Here is a 19,563-nt window from a genome sequence, read left to right as displayed (position 1 = left end):
TTTTATCTGCCTGTGTCAGAGTGATTGATTGTGACTGGAAGCAGTCCAGGTTCCCAGAATACATTCAGTCTGGTTTCAACCGTGGAAATACAGGAGGTAGAACTCTTCCAACCTGAGCCAGGTTGGCTCTATGTCAGACATTCATAAAAGTCCTTTGTGTGTATGTGTGTGTGTGTGTGTGTGTGTGTGTGTGTGTGTGCCTGTGTGTGTCTGCGTCTGCCTGCCTGCGTGTCGGCTTTCCCCTAATGCTTTGTGTATGCATGTGCTGCTGTACTTGTACATTAATATGCATCAGTCCAGGTTGCATCAATATGGTGCAATCTGCTCAACCAACTGTAAGTTTTATCAATGATGGTGCCATCGACTCATGAGCTATCGTTGCATGCCAAACAAAACCACATTAGGCTGGGCAGGTATCCTGTAAAGATCCTTTTGGACAATGCTTCGGGAGATTTATAGTTGCCTTTTGGCACTGCTCTGCCCTTGTTCCTGACAGTTGCCTTCTTTATATTGAGCAAGGCTCTGCTCCTGAGATAGACTAGCAGATGGGGAGATGAGACAGACACAGAGATACAGAAGGACGAATTCTAAATAAAACCAGACACTGATATTTTTTCTGACAAAATATATAGTGTTTAGATTGAGTAGCAGCACGGCTTAAAAGGGGTTTTGTACTTGTATTGTAGCACTTTGGTGCTACAATACAAGTGCAGGCATTGTGTGTGTGCATGCGTGCATGTGTATGTTTGCATATGTCTCTATGTCTGAATGTTTCTATTTATAATAGCTTTTCTCATCTTCCTGATCAAAGGGTACTTGGAGAATATGCTAAATAGATACTGAGAGTTTGCTCTCCTTTTCACATTTCTTTGTCAGACCCATCATATGATGCTGTACGGCGAACAGGATGGTCAAACAACATGCACAGTGGAAAAGGTGAGAACATCAAAATACCTCATCTCAGGGGCTTCGTGCTGTGGAATGGGGATTGGGCTTATGTATTTTATGATTTTTTAATAAGAAAATACCAGATCTTCATCAAATAGTGTTTAAAAATAATGATCATGGTTTGCTTTTACCTATTTAGGGGTTGGACCATAGGAAAATGCAATATTATTAATAATTTTAGACAATCACAGCAAGCTATCTGAAAGTCAACTGAGTGCACTGTTCCAAGACTGCCATCTTACTTCCACAATCTGAAGTGTCTTGATGTTATGAACTTTACTCATCTGGTAGTCTGTGCAGCTCAAACCAGACGTCACAGATTGTTTGCAAACACTGTTTGACCTAGGTCTGGATCATGCAGGGTGGGGTTCCAACATCCACAGAGTCTAGACGTGTAAGGCAAACCCCACAGATTAAAACCTCTGCCATCAGGACATAAACAGCCACTCAAAAGAAGTCAGTACAGCCACTAGCTACTGCTGTGTTTGCTTTGGACCACAGCTGACATGCCATCAAGATGTGTAACTTAGTTATCTACTGCCGCCCCACTGATGTTTTGTCTCTCTCTCTCTCATCCTCTCTCTCTCTCTGTCTCTCTCTCTCTCTCTCTCTCTCTCTCTCTCTCTCTCTCTCTCTCTCTCATTCACTTTCCCTTTCCCATATCTACCCCTCCTTTCCTCTGCAGGCTCTCCAGTGGTTACTCAGAATGTCTCCAAGTCCAATGAGCAGCCCAGAGCTCAGCCAGGTAATGGCTTAGCAAGAGTCTTACCCTTACTTCATCTGTACTTGTGGGGTATAGTTGGCATGTAGCACTACGAGCTTCCTGTCATGTGTTACAGAGTTATTCATTCTGAAGATTTTATATGTTGTTCCTTATGTTTTATACCGTTCAAGTGTTCTTCCAGCAGGTGCTTGCAAGTGTGTTCTTCCGTCTCATATATACGAGACGGAAGAACACACTTGCACTTATGTGTCACTGATTTGAACGGACCTGCTCATTACCAAATACCACTCTCTGAATTTGCACTGTTAGCTCTCTCCGCTCTTGGTAAATGTTAAAATAGTAACACTAATAGAGATAAAGGGACATTAGTGCTATCTCCAGTTCAGTCAGGAGAGACTAATTTGACTGGACAAAATGAGACTTAAAATGAAACATTTATCGACATGAAGAGAGTTTTTGAGAAAAGCTCCCGCGGACAGTGATGCTGTTGTAATTGGGAGAGAAGATGATTCCCATGAGGATGGTAATTAGGATTTTCCCCTTTGTAACCCTCTGGAGCTTTTGCATTAGTGGCGTTGGGGCACACAAACTAACCAGAGCTGAAATTACGACGCATTCTCTAAATGAATGCTGTATACATACAGAAAGATGACTAGCAGAGATTATGAATGGTTCTGTCAAAGATTGACACTGACAGGCAGATGAGTTGAACGCTGGTCGCCATAGATGATATCCTAGAATGGAGAGCTTTAAAAGGAATGGAAAAAGTATGAATGAACCCATGGGAATTGAGCTTACTCTGATAAGATACAAAGGGTCCGCAGAAAGTGTGGCAGCTTATGATAGGCTAGTGTGGACGGAGGAAAAGCAATGAGTGAGCCCATGAGGACAGAGCAGGTAGTCCCCACGACTGAATATATGTTAAAGTGCATTTGGTCAAGTGTTTGTACAATGTCTGTTTGTTTCTATGATCATCTATGATCACCAAATACTCCACACTTTTACCTGAATGCAATGAGTCTATAGATTAACATAGCTCCCCCTTTCCCCACAGATCCCTACCAGATTCTGGGTCCCACCAGTAGTCGCCTAGCCAATCCAGGTAAGATTACGAGCAACAGAGCATCCCCTCTGAATGGATATTTTGTTTGAAAATTCTCAAAAATTTCTTTACATATAGTACTGGAAGCATCCACTTAGTTTGAAAGTATGAATGATGAATTTGTTTGTATTCTGGGTTAGAGGAGGTTGCATCATTGTCTGATCAGTGTTTTTTCTCTCTGCTCACCATCAGGTTCAGGTCAGATCCAGCTGTGGCAGTTCCTCCTGGAGCTCCTGTCTGACAGCGCCAATGCTGGCTGCATCACCTGGGAGGGGACCAACGGCGAGTTCAAGATGACTGACCCGGATGAAGTCGCGCGGCGCTGGGGCGAGCGCAAAAGCAAGCCCAACATGAACTACGACAAGCTGAGCCGCGCATTGCGCTACTACTATGACAAGAACATCATGACCAAAGTGCATGGCAAGCGTTATGCCTACAAGTTCGACTTCCACGGCATCGCTCAGGCACTGCAGCCGCACCCCACCGAGTCTTCCATGTACAAGTACCCCTCGGACCTTGCCTATGTGCCTTCCTACCACGCCCACCAGCAGAAGGTCAACTTCGTGTCCCCCCACCCCCCATCCATGCCAGTCACCTCCTCCAACTTCTTTGGACCCACTGCTCCGTACTGGAGCTCGCCAACTGCAGGCATCTACCCCAATCCAAATGTTCCCCGCCATCCCAACACCCATGTCCCATCCCACCTGGGCAGTTACTATTGAATTTCCCCATATCCCCCATCCCCAACCATCCAGCGCCCCCAAAAACCTCCCCTCTTCCCCTTTTCCACAACCACGTCCACACTTGCTGACCTGCACTCCCAATGACGCCAAACCAACTAAGACTAAGCTGATAGGGCTAATGGTCCTCTGAAGAAATTCTGCTTCTAAATGAAGGATGATAAAATTGAAGGAGATTTTTTTATATGTAAGAATCTATAAACAACTGGATGCTATGGTCCAAAATGGAATACTACTTAACTTTACAAGACTAGCAACTGTTTCCTTGTTTGTTTATGCTTTGGACGTGCGTCTGAGTTTCCTGTGCCTTCCTCCACCCCATCCTCCTGAAAGCTGCACCTACAGGCCAGTTGGTGTCCCTTCCCAAACTCTAATACGGTTTTACCTACACAGTCGCAGCCATAGGACAGGAGATCAACCACAGTATGTCTCCCTCCGCAATCCCTTATGTGCCCCACTACCAGACATGGGCCTACTATTTATGGGTCTAAATCTACATCCTCCTCAGTGCATTATGTACATTATGCGTTAAAGCATCTGCCTTTTTCCTCTATCAACAGCATTATCGGGGCTTTGCTTATTCCCACCACATATAGTATTTTCTTGCCAGTGTCTCTGTCTGCTCGTGTATCATCTGCATCTGTTTATGCGTGTGTGGAGAGTCTTCAGGAATTCGCTGGACAAGGGGAGCTCTCAAAGAGATGGACTTTTCTCAGCACTGAATGAATTTGGCAACTGGAATATGCCATTCACAATTTAATTTATCCTCCAAACTGGAAGGCTAGAGAAGAGTTAAATGCCAGACATGGAAGCGCTGTATGTTTTGCCGGCCTGGGTCAATTACTGATTGAAATCTTTCCAGTAACCTCAAGTGTTTTCTCTCTTCGATCCAGTGTTCAGGATGGCAACGTATGCACTTTTGGGGCAATGCAGTTGACTCGATTGTGCTGGAGAAACCGGTTCAAAAAGTAATTGCAGCAATTTGTAACAATAATGTGACCCAGGTCAGATGTTTTCAGGGGCCACACACCAGGCTATTAAATGTTTGCCTTGCTGTTGCCTTTCAGCCGTGCCATTCCCAGATGTTTTGTTGCTGGACCATGTCAGTATTAATGTGAATGTCTTCTGGTTTGTGAAACACACGTGAAGGGATACCCTGCAGCAAAATCAAATTTTGTCAGATGTTTTCATTCTCTAAAAGAAAATTTACCTTTTCACTCATTTGCAGTGTGTTGGTCCACCCACATGAAACTAAAATAAACATGAAAGTGCAGTATCTATTTAGAATTACAATTAGTTCACATCTACATAACTGCTTTTAGCCAAAGTGCCTCTGTTTGTCAGTATGAATGTCTCAATGGGAATCATATTTCTAACACTGCTAGAGTAAGTGCCATATTTTAACCACTGAGCTAAACAGGTCCACATCTGTTTTATTCATAAAGGATGAGACAGAACGGGATGTAAAAACGTATGGTAAGACACAATGAATCAATTCTATGTCTGACCAGAAATCTGACAAATTTTGATTTTGAAATGCACTCTGACAAGAGCGGTTGTCATGGTGTCTCTTTCCTCTATCTAGGCCAGTTGGGACCTACCATTTAGGTCAGCACAGAGAAGTGGCTTAGCAATAAGTCATGGTAATTGTCAATATTCAGTCAGCTTGCATATCATCAGGGCTGGATCCTAGTTTGAGAGCAGCATGTGCTTTTGAATGTTAGTTTTCTCACTGATCCAAAGACCAACAACATGCGCATGAATCTCAAGTCAGGATTTTACCCTAATGTAATAGTGTCGTGTCAATGCATATCCATCTTCAGGTGTTCCAAGCTTTTAATGGCAAAAGTATTCCTTTAAAGTAACTGAAAATGGACACTTGAAAATAAATTACTTGGGAATAAGTAGTTTATCAAAGAACAAAACCAATAAAGTATGACAAGATGAAACAAAGAAATCCTCAGATTCGCGAACGCTGTGCGTTTGTCAGACCTATTTTCTATTATTTTGTAAGCATCAGTCAACTAGGCATTAAAGCAACTTACTGTATAAATTATGCAGAGTTATTTTCATATGTGACACAGTATTAAAAAGTCAAGAGAATTAATACGAGTTGACCTCGGTCAAAAATGCAAACCTTTTAAGTCCATTTCTGCTAAGTAGTTTGTTCAACATTTTAAGCGTTTTGTATCTGTACATTTGGGCAATACATTTTAACATTTTATGTTTTCTTGTTGTTATTATTATTTCTGAAATTTGGTTTGTAACGTCCTCAGTGCCTTTAAGTGCACAAGATATTTTCTAGTATTCCCAAAACCACAAATGCCTGCTTGAATCATAACCCAATAGCCAACTTAAGGGGATTTTTTCTCTATATGCAGCATATGAAGATTAGGGTTATTTCCCTTTGTAAAATTACTTTTTATGCCAAATAGCCCCTGGAATTGGCAGCTTTTCAAGTGCCTTAAAATTTCCCAGGAATAACATGCAAAACAATACAAACAATCTTAATATCCACAACCAGCTTCTCAGCTTTAAATAAAAACAAAATAAAAAGGGAACATGTAATTTGTAGCATAAAGAAATTATTCTAAATATGTACCCTCAACTTCCATCTTTCACAGCATTATCATTGAAAAGGGATCTGTGCTACTTCTTATATGCAATGTATTTTGGATATCAAATATATATAAATATATAAATGTATAATTTTACAATTAACCAGTGTATAATTATTATTGTCATTCCTGTAATGTATGAAGGAATACCTTTTGAAAAAGGACTTTTGTATAGGAAAATGTGACAAAATAAATGTTTTTACCTCTAAGTTATCTTCGATTGCCTGCCTGTGGCTTGACCAGAATGTTATAATGTATGGAAACGCAATCCTTTCTTCTGTGTCTCCGATGTTGATCTTTAGTGTACATAATACTTCCATTATCATTCCATATTGGCTCCACCTTGTTTTGCACAATCTTTGTCTTGATTGGCTTATGGTTCAAAAATCATAGCTTTCACCTGAATCACCCAGTTAGTATATTTCATGGAGAGGCAAGGTACTTTTTATATTTTTTACATCCATTATAGTTAGCGTGCTTTGTCTTGATCATCTACAAAAAACCTGTAATATGATTGGAATATAATCCCATGTATCCACACACTGACTGACAAGCCGTTGCAAACATTTTACATCCTGCTCAGAGAATATGTATTTAATGTAGCAATAATCCAATCCAACTGGAAAAACAATGGTGGAGGGGATGGATGGGTGATGACTGGATCACTTTTACTGTTTACAGGTTTTTTGACACTGTTTTTTAACCATAATGATCAATTCAGTGCAAAAATGACAATACTCTCTTAATGTTTCCACTGTTATGATTCAGTTTCTGACTTAAGAAAGCATACTATAAATGACGCTCACTGTGAACAACACACAAATACCTGAACTTTTTCCTGTTACAACTGTACTTATTTTGCAGATATTGCAAAAAGAAAAGGCAGTTCAACAGGCCAAAAGCTGGCCCCAGGGGAAATGTCATAGATAGATGGTGGATACCTGATTTAATGGGCTTTGCCAAAGTTCTGCAAACTTGCACGCCCAAACCACATTTCCCTAGTTGCAAACACCCAGAGGGAGACAAAAGAAGAAGCAAGAGTAGGACATTGTCTCTTTCTTTACCCAGAATAAAGAGACGAGCAGACAGAGAAGGCTTATTTTTACCTACCACCATTTAACTTTTAGTCATAGAGGAATTGCTCAGAATAAATACTCCTTTTCAACAAAAACCTGCTACACAATTCATACACTTCAACACATTCACATCTTGGGAGCTGCTCAGTAAAATCACAGTCTTTTGCAGTTGGCCACTGAGCAACTTTACTGGAACAATTAGGAGTTAAATGCCTTTCTCAAAGCAGTTATTCATTCCTGCTGCCCAGAGTTTTCCAGCCCATCTGGGAATTCAAACAGGCGACCTGCCATCCTTTTCCCAAAACCTAATATTTTTTGGAAGTTCATTTTTGAATACCAACCTTGCTTTGACCTCTTTTGTCTGCTTCACAACACACCCCAAATGTTTATTGCAGTAAGCACACTCACTGTAGTTCTTGTGTATGCCAATATGTAGGAGGAGTCATCGTTTTTTCACTTTGTCTTCACACAAATCTTGGCAGACAGGCCAGTGATTCTTTGTGTCATTTAATATTCTCTCTAAAAACAGTCTCATATAACTTGTGTTGGTTTCTAACAACTGGTGTGCATGCATGGCATGTGTTAAATGACAGCCACACCTTCTGAAGTCTTATAATGGTTTGCATCAACCATGTAGGCGCAAAGAAAGTATGAGTCACAAAGACAGTGGATAACCATCAAGGGACGATCGTAGACTTGTTTGCATTCCAAAATGTGCTGGAATAGCATGCATCAAGCTTTTTTTGGTGTGTTCAGTCATGATTCACATTCAGTGGTCTTCATAATGTTGGAGCCTGATCCTTTGGATTCTTTGCTATATTTAATTAAGCAATCAAACCACCACTCTAACGATAATTAAATACATGAAGTCTGCGCCATTTTTTTTTTTTTTTTAATTTAAGGTTATACCACCAACATGTTTCAACAGTTTGTCTTTGTCAGGGGGTCATGGCAATGACATTTTTTGTATCACATTGAATCCAGTGTTTGTATGCTACTGATTTCTATGTAGGCTACCGTATTTCCCCAATTAATCGCAAATCGCGGCCGCAAATAGCCGCCTGGGTTCTGCACACATTTTGCATATCAAACGCCCACCCGAATAGGCCATGTGACATCACAAACTATAGACACCTCTCACTAGCATAATAATTAATCTTCATTTCAGTGACACCCTGAAGAAGGCAAACTGCTGAAACATGTTTAATTATTTGCTAGATTAATCACCTGGAACAGTGGATGGATGCAAGCAGGATGCATACACACATTACACTCCACATATTGTGCACATTCTGTATGCTTCAGAGAGCTCAGTTTGCAGTTCTGCCTAACACAAAACTTGTTACAGCCTCTACATAAAAGAAAGTGACAAGTGTTATCTCTCAAAGTGGTTTCTTGTTTAGAACCTGCAGCAAAATGATGGGCAGTAAGCAATAGCTCTCATCATCCAAACAATTGTGCTTTGTTGTTTTTTGGATCACTGTTTGATGTCACAACTTCACTTTGTTTGTAGGTGAAGGGCTGTGATAGGGGTTGGCACCTGTCATTTTGTTTCTTTGACCTTTTTGATCACAGCCATTATATGACACTCTGCACAGGTTTGGTTAGACAGAGAATAATATCACACAGAAATTGTTTTGAATGCAAAAATAGCTTTTATTTCAGCAGCTTTTTTTCCCTGAGACCAAATACAAAAACACTTACAAACATAATTGATGTTAATATTATATACAGCACTGCATGCAGCCATAATTTAAGTGTTTACTGAGAGCTATGTTTCCTGACAGTGTCTTAAGACAGCAACCTCATCACTTGCTGTTTTAAAAAGACCAGCTTTGTTATTGCCTCAGTCTCTAAATAGACAAACATAACATAATGGTTTAAGCCCAAGCTTTGTTAGTTTTCTGTGTACAGCACAGTACCACAAATTACTGAAAAACTACTCCTCTCTCTTTTGTATCCATTACAATAACATTCCACACTGGTCCTTCAAGTAACTGTTAGGTTTACCCACATGATAATCCTTTTATTTCATTAAAGTAAAACTGATGTGCAAGGTCAAACCAAACCACTCTTCTTCATTTACAGCAACAGGTAGGGGGGATTCATTTGGATATACCCTGAAAGCTTTCACTATTCCTGCATTTTAGGGAAGCATCACAATTCTGCATGACCTAATCTCTTTTGAAAACAGGTTTTTTGGTCACCAGACAGTGGCAGGTGTGGTTTTTCAAATAGATCACAATAAGTGATCTGACCCACAGGCGGCTGTCTTATCTGTGTGGAATACAAAGGAAAAAAACAAATGAGTAGAATTCCTTTACTTCATTTTTAAATGCTTCACAAAGCACTGCTTCTATTATGTCACCCTACCTGCCCCCAGTCTCTGCTTTGTCCTTTAGATTCTAGAGGTTTTCATGCTAGAAAGATCTGGGAGAGGCAGGCCAGATATTCTCAGTAATCTGATGTTCACCTGGAGTCAGCCAAGAGTCACATCTTGGTGATATTAGAGTGATCTGGGATATCAATCACCTCAAAGCTCTGATTGTCACATCCATCTCTGGAATGATGATGATGGCCCTTTATGTTGTGGAAACAGTAAGCACAGTGTGCAGTGGCCACAGGTACTACTTTGGAAAAGTTTGAGAAGTCTACTCTGTATTTGCCCTCTTTGCTTCTGGAGATGATAGGTAGGAAGTTGTAGCCCCACATGATCTCCTGGGGAATAAAGGAGGTGCGGACTTGGCAGGAGGAGCTGGTGGACTCGGCCGTGCCATCCAGGAACACCACCAGCTCAAATTCTTGCTTGTGCATTGTGTCCACCGCCATCTCGAAGAACGGGCTGCTTTTGTCAATTATATGGTACAGCGTGAGAGGGCACACGAAGAAGAGGTTGTCCTTACCAGCATCCACCATGAAGTCAATATTAACTTGGTCCATGATGATTGTCTCCCCATCTGGCGTGTTTGTTGTCCTCAGCAGCTTGCCGTAGATCTGGCTCCCTATCATCAGGGTCTTGCGCAGGTTGGCCAATCTGATTGACAGGCAAAGGGCACCGTTTTTTGGGCAGATGACAGCCATGTCACTGAAGGTGATAGTCTTGGCCCTCTTTTTTGGCAAGGAAATTTTGGACAGGATGACTCCACACATGAAACAGTTGATAATGGCTCCAATGAGGGATTGGATGATGATAAGGGCCACAGCACCTGGGCAGAGAGGGGTGATTGCACGTCCACCATAGCCGATAGTCGTCTGGGTCTCCAGGGAGTAGAGGAATGCAGTGGTGAGTCCAACAACATTGTCCACACATGGAGTATGGTCCTCAGGGGGGCTCTGCCATGTCAGGTCTCCATTACTGCGGGCAATCCAGTACCACAGCAGGCCAAAAATGAACCAACTGAGGGTGAAGGAGGCAATGAAGAAGAAGAGGACAAAACGCCATCGGATCTCCACAAAGGTGGTCCAGAAGTCGGCCAGGAAGGCAAAATGCTTGCTGTATTTCACGTTTCCATATTCAATGTTGCAGCGACCATCTTTGGCCACCAGTCTGGCCCTGCGAATTCTACGCTCAGCCAGACGGTCTTGGATGCGTTTCCGAAAGAATCCAAACATTTTCTTTGTGACAATAACCTGTCAGAGAATAAAACAACAGCAATCTATAAATACTTTGGCAAACGATGAGTGGCCAGAAAGCAGTAAACCTTTAACAGATCAGTACTGTACAGAATTTGAACAATAATGGAAATACACTGGGTTGACATGGCAGACCAATGATATGGCAGAGCAATTTTCCATTTTAAGGCAAATTTCGGTGTTTTCATAATTTTCTGAAGATACAGTTCATATAGCTGCTTTTCCTAAACTGGTGACCATGCAGACAACCATAATCCCCACTTTCTGAGAGCACTTTGAAAAGAAAATACATGCAGTCTTTTTAAACGACTTTAGAAAAATCCCAGAAGCTAGTAGCTGTTTTTAATTGGATGGAACAAAACAACACATGCCAAGAGAAAACCGCCTTACCAAAACTGCTTGCGGAAAATGTCATCTTTTCACAATCCTAAAGCCTCACAAGTCAGTACAATAACAGAAATTACAATATTTACCAAAACAAACGATTCTACCTCTTACCTAATAATTAGACTTCAAATGCTTTAGCTCTGTTCCCATGGTTACAGATTTAACTGAAACACAAGTCTCACTGTGGAGACTGTAGTTATGAACCTTTTCACTTGTTCCAAGCTGCTTTGTCCCGCTGCAACTTTAATCCTCAGTAAAAGTCTATAATCCTCAATGCATACCGCGCTGTAGTAAAGACCTGAAATTACTGTGGAACAAAAGTCGCTGCTGAACCGTAACATTCATGCTGCTCAAATAAGCTAAACAATTTGGAAGTCTGGCTGCCCAAAAGTGTCTTTGCATGAGAGTCATCCTTGTTTGTTAGCTTTCAATACGCAAAAACTTTACGTGGTTTTAAAATAATTTGGAGAAACCTGACCAAGAACCCATAGCTACTCACAGACAAAAATAGTCTTGATGGATGGTAACTGATGGTACTGGGCACAGAGGTTTCCAAATAAATATGGTCTCTGTTCTTGCCAGGCCATGCAAGCTACCTATATGGATCTTGTGTGCTTGTTAGTGAGTGTTAAGGAGTACAAAACGACCAGTGCCATGAGCTTATGTTTGGCTTTTCAGCTCTCAGACCTTACATCCTGTATTTTTGCCAAAAGAAATCCGATAATCACACTGTGTAGCTTGTTTACAACCTTCTGTTGCTTTTGATCTAAACCTGGTGTTTCCACACCCAGTTATTAAGCCAACATGTTTTCATACTGTAATGTGATATAGAGTACTGAAATAATTTTAGGTACTGGCTCACTTTAATGGTTTGCATGACAAATTTTCCCACTTATTGCATTGCATTAGTTCTCATTAAACTAAGTCTGATCAGCACTGTGTTTGACATATCCAGGAACTTGTGACTTGCGCTTCTCTATATTTAGCTTTGTGATTCCTTTAAAAGTAGCAAACATTATAGACACATTTTAATGTCAGCCCAAAATTGAAACCTGGTACGAATATTTGCATTAACAAAGTGACTGCTGCACAGTTTCTTACTACAGTAGGAATCTAGCAATTTGCAATTTAGCCTAGCTTTTTTTTAATAACAAACAAACAAGCTTTACACTTTAATATAAAAATCTTGGGAAGCAATCAGATTGATCAAATATTTGCAGTCTCATTGCAGGCTGAGAAGCAACTGAATTCATAATGTTTTGAAAACAATAACTGTGGCATTCGCCTATGAAATGAACTGTATCTTCACTTGAAACACACAAAAAATGAAAACATCCTCACCATAATCTTGCATATGCAGTACATGTGAAAATAAATGATGACAACACTGACAGCTGTGTAGGCTGTGCTGACTGATCATTTTATCCGTCCTGTCTGATATTCAGGTACGGCTTACAGCGAATATCCCCTCAAAACTCACCTCTGCGAAATGGAGCGCAAGCTGTATGCGGCAAATCCAAAAGCTGATGAATGGCAAATGCAAGCTTGACCACTCTTCTGTGTCTCTGCGGTTGACAGGAGGGACAGTTTAGGTGTGTCCCCTTGGGCTGCAGCAGTTCTTTTATGCGTGCACACCAACACCTGAGTGCATTTATACTGTCCTGTCTTAGAGTGCCGGAATCATTCAGGTGATGTTTACGCCCACAGAGACATGAAGCACACCCTCACCCTCCTCGGCCCCCACCCCACCCTGGCTCCACTGAGTTGTGTTTACCCCACAGAAGCCTGGCACCAAGGGCCAAGCTGACCTCTATCTGCCACACTCCCAGTGCACCAGTCTGAGAGCTGCTCTGGCTTTACTGCAGGTTGTTAGCGGTGCCTGATACAGGAGTTTAAGCTAATTCTACTGTTGATCTCACTGTAAGTCACTGATACGAGGGTCAGCTAAATAAATGTAACAGTAAAATGTGATCTCTAATTACAGCCCTGTATCCGGATCAAAACCAGACCATGAGGCATTGTTTACTGTAGACATGCACACACGTGCACCTTTAATGGCTGTTGTTGTGGGGAAATAAAGTGTTTGGATCCTCTCCAGTTTTTAGCAAGTACAGTAGCAAGCTGTATGCGAAAGAGATGTGCCTACATCGGTGACAGTGTGAGTTGCAAGGATAATTAGAATATTCTGGAACAGGGTGCAACACTTGCAGAGCAACTTCTTACTTGACATTACATCTTACAATACCCATGTGTTGCCCTGGAATATGTATGAATGTACATATGACTGAAGTTTGTTAATGCACTGTCTGCCTCTGCTTCTCTACAAACTGTCTCCTTAAAAAAATGTGCTGGACACTCGCTAACAATGAACCGTCAGGGCTTCACACCTCACGCACAGCACACTTTCTCCCAGCAACAACCACCTCTACTTTTTCACAACAACTATGGGACTATGTTGTGATGAAATATGGGGACCATGGAACATAAATAGGTGATGGAGTGAGAGAACAGAGGCAGACTGGATGAAAAAGAACATGGCCTAGATCCAAACAGATAGCTCTCCTGGGTAGGGCAAAAATCAGCCCCATTCATGGGGCGTGCAAGAAATGTTCTGAATGCTTTGAGGGAGAAAAGTTGTGAGTTGTAGCTGGAGTCATTTTTCACCTCCATTGTTTCCAGCAGAAGTGATGGACAGGGTTTGTAGTATTAACGTACATTCACCAGCGTTTCAAGAGTGTGTATTCTATAGATTAGCATGATATTTTTTTGTTGACACACAACAAGATTAGGCTTGCTTGCTTTTGGAATACCAGCTAAGTAGGCTTTTAGTAGGCTTCTTACAAGGTGATTTGTTTGTTTGTTTAATCAACTAGCTGCCTTGTAGGCCTCTTATTTTAGACAATAGGTCAATGAATAGCCAGTGAAGGCGCTGATTGTTCGGCTGTTGAGGGATCGTAATTTCCTGGTTCAACAACACAAAACAGAATGCTGTGAGACTGATTAGTCTCAATGTGATGCTAAGCAATAACTTGAACGGCCAAATAATTATGACTGAAATAATACAATTTAAATTCCCAGTCAGGCTGATGCAGACAAGTTAAATAATGAGAATGTTCAGCTTTGGTCTGGAAACTTTTTTCATTCTTTCTTTCAGAGTGATATATTAGAAATAATTTAATTTTCAGCCTGTGTCTTTATGATTAAAAAGGTGGCATGGCGCCTTCTCTTGAAAGAGAGACACCCCACTAGTGACGTTTTTTGTGACTGATTTGACTAAAGATTACGGGACACTGAGATTTACTATTGTATACACTGTTACATGTATTGTTATATGAATCTGTGTATGTGTGTATGTGCGTGCATGTGTGTGTGTGAGAAGAGTATCAATTATATCTCATGGCAGGCTCATGCTGAGGCATGCAAACCGACGTTCCTGTTTATTTTTGCACGTATTGAACTGATTAGAGAAAACATAAGATCATCACTCTGAGTCGTCTTTGATTAGACATACTTGATTGAGGGATCACCAATTAAGAGCCTTTGATAAGTAGATGTCTCCTGTTGATAGTAAACAATGGCAGTTTCTCTCCACATCAGTTTGAGTACTCAAAAAAACAATGGTGGTTTCTATATCAGTTTCAGTCAATCAACTTGAGGGCCAAAAGGTTGGCTGCAGCATTACCTGCTCACCTCCATTTAAAAAGGTGACAAGTACAATAGGCCTGATTCAGAGCTCAAGTAGAAGCAAGACAAGAGATTTTCACATGACATGTTTGTACTCATGATTTTACATGTTGTTGTTTATGGGGGAAAAAAGAGAAACAATTAACATCAGAGAATGTAATACATCTCAATACATATTTATTGAGCCAAAAATTTCATTCTACAGATTTACTGCCTTTGATATTCCTCTGACATCTTCTAATTAAAACTGTTCAAAATTCATTCATTCATTCATCTTCTAAACCACTTATCCTCACTAGGGTCGTGGGGACTGTTCAAAATATTATCTCATTTGTTTCTATACATATTCCCATTGACAAAGCACACCTGGTTTTACTTTTGGGTGTGTTTTATTTATTATAATCCCATTATTTGATTGAAACTAACCCACAGCAAGTTCCTCACTGTTCCTTCACATTGTCACACAAGATAAAGCTAATAAAATCAGCAAACAGGTTAAAATCCTGATATTATGGCATCTTCATTGTTTATCGTGTGTAATATTGTTTACCAAGATGAATGTATAAATAATGGTCCGTGTGAGCAAATATGTTTGCACACCACAGGCAGCTGTCAACCCCGTTACTGTGGGGAAATCCTAGTGAATTACCCAAGTTACATGATTTTGACAACATTGCATCATTTTATACGAAGTTGTTTTAAACTGTTGACTCTTGGTGATTTCAGATGATACAGTGCATATATAGTTAAATTCAGCGAAGTCACAGGGTTCATCTGCATAATAACGGAGCTGATATGCTGATTAAAACACTGAAAATCACTTCTAAATTACAATTATGTCACAAAAAATGTTAAGTTCGTCAGCAGCACAGGGGAATATGATTTTAGGTCTGCTGATTAGTTAGGCTGTGCAATCAAAGCCGGAGATGATCAAGTCCGTTTTGAAGTCAGCAGATGTTTGAAATTTCAACAACTGAACCTTGAGCGTGTTTTAAGAGGCTTATGTTTTGAGTCATGCTCACTAAGGGTCTGAAATGCATTCAACACATTTTCTGAGCTGAATGTTTTGTTATATTTTTCAAAGCTCATTCGTATCAGCTGTCGTAACATATTTTCCTTCCTGTTAATTTCTTGAGTCCCAAGATTCTAGGAAAATATAATAAAATCCTGTTTTAAGACTAAGTCCTGCCAGTCCTGTCACTGTTGTCATATGTGATATCCATGGTAACTGTTGATATCTCAATGATATAATACCAGATGATGCACAATATAATGTGAATATTAGAATAGGAACAGTCCAAAAATTTTAAGTTATATTTAATGGTTTTCTAAACTAGTAGAGCAGAGCAATGGATAAGTCGTATTTATTTAAAAATAAATGTGAAAACTTTGTTCAGCATGCTTTGAAATCACTTTCAGATTATGATGTTAATGTCTGTAACAGTGCTGACATAACGTAGAAGTTAGGGGCAATAAAAATAAATACATAAATAAAAGCAACTCCAAGCGGCATGTGATTGAAGGAGGGACTCAACAAGTATTTGACTGCTGTTTTCTCAAAAAGTGTCTTTTCCCCCAGAGACATAGCCACCAAATGACAGACTGTAGCTGCTGTTCCTTGATCACTTCAGGGTCATTTAAGAATGTATTTATGAGGAATCACATCTCAAAACAACAATGAATCACAGGAATGTGTTGAGTGCAATTTTTTAAAAATATAGTTTACCCATTTACCCTCACCCGCACCTAATTACTACTGATCTATTTATACCGACCAAATTTTCTTGGGTGTCATTAACCAAGTATTTAAATTATCTGTGAATAGTTGCTCCTGAAAGACAATGCTTCCAAGAATGTGGCTTTTCTTCTGGAGGCTTCAAGAAATGTGTTGGTTGCTTATGCCGCCTTGCAGGTTCATAATGTAGTTTGTTTTGGTTGAGCCTATTAATTTCTGTCATTCAGAATTACCTTATGGATGGATAGTGCTAGCTGTTTTTTTTTTTTTCATTTCTTTCATTTTCTCTTGTTCTTTTTTCCAACTCAAAGAGTATGACACTCAGCAGAACAAAATCCATTAAACTTCACGAGTCAGAATTAATTGTGAAATGTAGCCTCGAGTGCCAGGCTAAAGGCTTTTAATTAATTTTGCTGTGAGCAGAAATAAAAGCCGTTTTCCTTTCCACTCGTGACTCAGAAGTGTTTTTTCATCACTCGCATAGTTTTAACACTGAGCGTACTGTTCATATTGTATGATCTGCCTGGCTTGAAATGAATAGGTCTATGTTTGGGGGAAGTGGTGGTGAGAGGGTGCAGGCAGTTCATACACTGATGGCAGCCATTTTGCTGGGTCATCATGTCACCGAGCATTCATATTCTATATCCATCTGTACCTCCCTTGGGTAAAAATGGCAAACTGCTAAATGCCAAGCATTCCAAACCCAAGCTGTGCAATGTGCTTGTAAAGCATTTGCCACTTGTGATAATACTAACACCAGAAGCAAACGCTTTCTCAAATAGCTCCTTTGCACTTTACTGCTGTATTGTCAGAAGGCATTAGTGCAAGTCCATATTGTCTGAGAAATTTATAGATTGAGACTTGCAGAAAGACTGAAGCTTTTGTGATTGTAATGCTCATAGGCTCTGTGCATTCAGTATAGAAGTGTTTGAGTGCAGGCGCATGTGCATATCAATAGTAGCCTATGGAGAAAGACCTCAGCTGTCAGACTTGAATGAGGACTTACAACCAGGTCAACAGGGTTTGCAGGGATTTTCCAGCCCAAGTCAAACACACGAGTAGCTGGTCGGCTCATTGTTGTACTCCATTAACACCAATTTCAAAGGAATTAGGTGTGTATTTACTGTGCCATAATTACACAACCGCCCCGGCTTTCTGTAACAAATTACCTCTTTTAGCTTCATAAACACATGTTTGCGATGAACAGTACACATGTAATGAACTGTAAGATGAATACCATAGCACAAACATTTACAGTTGAGTTAGATGTGTTATGTTGGCCTGTAGGGCAATGCAATTTGTTTATTTGCCTATTATGCTTATTTAATCCTAGGATGTCATGCTCTGTGTCCCATGGCTGTGTTTAGTAATGAAGTGACAAATATTAAGCTGGATGAACTCAAGCTGGTGATCTCTATGAGACTTCTAGTATAAACAAAAATAACTGATTGCCATTCTATTTCCTTGAATAAATCACAGTTTGCATGTATTGTACATCTGTCTGATACCACTTAATATAATGTATGTCATGAATTTAAACAATAATGACATTTTAAATTGAAAAGGTGGGTAAACTGATTGGATGGCCATTTAGGGAGCTGCCCTTCACTAACCCTGTTTGGGTCAATCAGTTCAAATTTTGAAGCTCTCAGGGTCATATGGAAATCAGGTATGTTGTACCATTTTGTCCACTCAAAATTCAGTCAGGTCAGGTCATATTACCACGATCCTGTCCTCCTGTGACACGACCACTTTCAAAGGGCTTCAGCATGATTAAGCAGCCGCCCAGCTTGTAGAAAGTAATTACTTGGAAGGGAAAGACTCAAATTAAATCTAAGCCCCTCTCAAAAGCTTGGAAGCAGCGATCTTTCCTGCCTCTCTTTCTCACCCCACCACTCCGCGTGGACAGGCTCTGTGGTATGAGTGTGAATTCAATTTTAGAAGATGTAACGTGGCACCAGATGACAGTATTTGTGGGGGAACACTGAGTTGAGGCCTTGCAAGCCTTTTATGTTGTTCCCTTAGAGGAATTAAAACCTATCTTCAGTTGTGACACGTCAGCCACACAATTATTATATCCCATTCTGTGCAGACACACAGCTCTTTACACCTCTTTTATAGCCACTTCATTGTTTTTGTGGCCACTTCATTGTCTTTTTTTCCCCAAAACAAATAAAATCCTATTAAAGGGACACCCTCACAAGTAAACTAATACAGCAAAAGATAGCTGAATTGTAATGGATTTACCTCTTTTGGGTCAGTTTGAATGTGTTTTCTTATCAGTGCAGTATGTTTTTGTTTGTATGTTTGTGAGAGTCATACAAAATCTGCACAAAATCAGACATAGCAATGATTTGCGCCTGTCAGCTGTGGAGGAACTGATTTTTCAGGGCGAGGCATGAATTGCAAACGTTAGTGAGTGTCCAAGAACAGGCTCTTTTTTTTTTTTTTTTTTTTTTTTTTTACAAAGGCTAATCTGTGGTTTGCAGAGGTTCCTATAATCACAGCCTGAAAGGGTGTTCCTTGCAGATTACATTTTCAGTACAGCGATGTCTCTAAACTTGCAACCTAAGCCCTTCCCATGAATTTCTTAGGAGTGGTATAGTAGGTACCAGAGATCTCAGAGTCCTGCCTGCAGGGCTGCTCGCAAGATTTTCTAACATTTCCCCTCTTAGTAAGTAAGAGCTAGACCTGACAGCAGTTCCCAACTGACTGTATTTTTAAACACAGCTGTTCGAGGAAGAGGTTTTTCTAAGTCAGACCCATTTTGACATGGGTGGCCTAGGGCTGAAGTGTAACATGGACCATGGGGGGCGGGAACTGGTCTCTGGGCTATGGGCAAAAAATGCAGTGAGCTTTTATTATTTAGAATTTTCCTAGATAGGCACTGGTTTCTCCACTATTTCACCATTCTGT

The 19,563-nt window shown here is 40.4% G+C and overlaps 2 protein-coding genes across 9 annotated transcripts in view; one reads left to right on the top strand and one right to left on the bottom strand.

Annotated features, from left to right (window-relative positions):
• fli1 (Fli-1 proto-oncogene, ETS transcription factor) overlaps positions 1 to 4,706 on the top strand; it is a 33,409-nt gene extending 28,703 nt beyond the window's left edge. For all 7 annotated transcript variants that reach the window (XM_030067611.1, XM_030067609.1, XM_030067608.1 and 4 more), the window contains 4 exons: positions 877 to 936; positions 1,634 to 1,693; positions 2,727 to 2,774; positions 2,967 to 4,706. In XM_030067611.1, coding sequence (XP_029923471.1) covers positions 877 to 936; positions 1,634 to 1,693; positions 2,727 to 2,774; positions 2,967 to 3,496 — 698 coding nt within the window. In that variant the 3' untranslated portion in view covers positions 3,497 to 4,706. The remainder of the gene's footprint in view (positions 1 to 876; positions 937 to 1,633; positions 1,694 to 2,726; positions 2,775 to 2,966) is intronic.
• Positions 4,707 to 9,486: 4,780 nt separating this feature from the next.
• kcnj1a.1 (potassium inwardly rectifying channel subfamily J member 1a, tandem duplicate 1) lies at positions 9,487 to 12,833 on the bottom strand. Of its 2 annotated transcripts, none has more exons than XM_030066250.1 (2): positions 12,709 to 12,833; positions 9,487 to 10,838 (listed from the first exon to the last, which is right to left on the bottom strand). In XM_030066250.1, the coding sequence occupies exon 2, from the start codon at positions 10,818 to 10,820 to the stop codon at positions 9,699 to 9,701; it is 1,122 nt and encodes a 373-aa protein (XP_029922110.1). In that variant the 5' UTR covers positions 10,821 to 10,838; positions 12,709 to 12,833; the 3' UTR covers positions 9,487 to 9,698. The 2 variants fall into 2 exon arrangements, with proteins under 2 accessions (XP_029922110.1, XP_029922111.1); XM_030066251.1 differs by lacking the exon at positions 12,709 to 12,833 and adding an exon at positions 11,232 to 11,248.
• Between the last annotated feature and the right edge of the window lie 6,730 nt (positions 12,834 to 19,563).

The sequence above is a fragment of the Myripristis murdjan genome, chromosome 13, assembly GCF_902150065.1.
Source record: "Myripristis murdjan chromosome 13, fMyrMur1.1, whole genome shotgun sequence".
Classification (NCBI taxonomy): Eukaryota; Metazoa; Chordata; class Actinopteri; order Holocentriformes; family Holocentridae; genus Myripristis; species Myripristis murdjan.
This window is presented reverse-complemented; position numbering and strand designations above follow the sequence as displayed.

Coding starts and splice junctions, on each gene's coding strand:
- kcnj1a.1 (XM_030066250.1), bottom strand. CDS start 10,820: ATGTTTGGATTCTTTCGGAAACGCATCCAAGACCGTCTGGCTGAGCGT.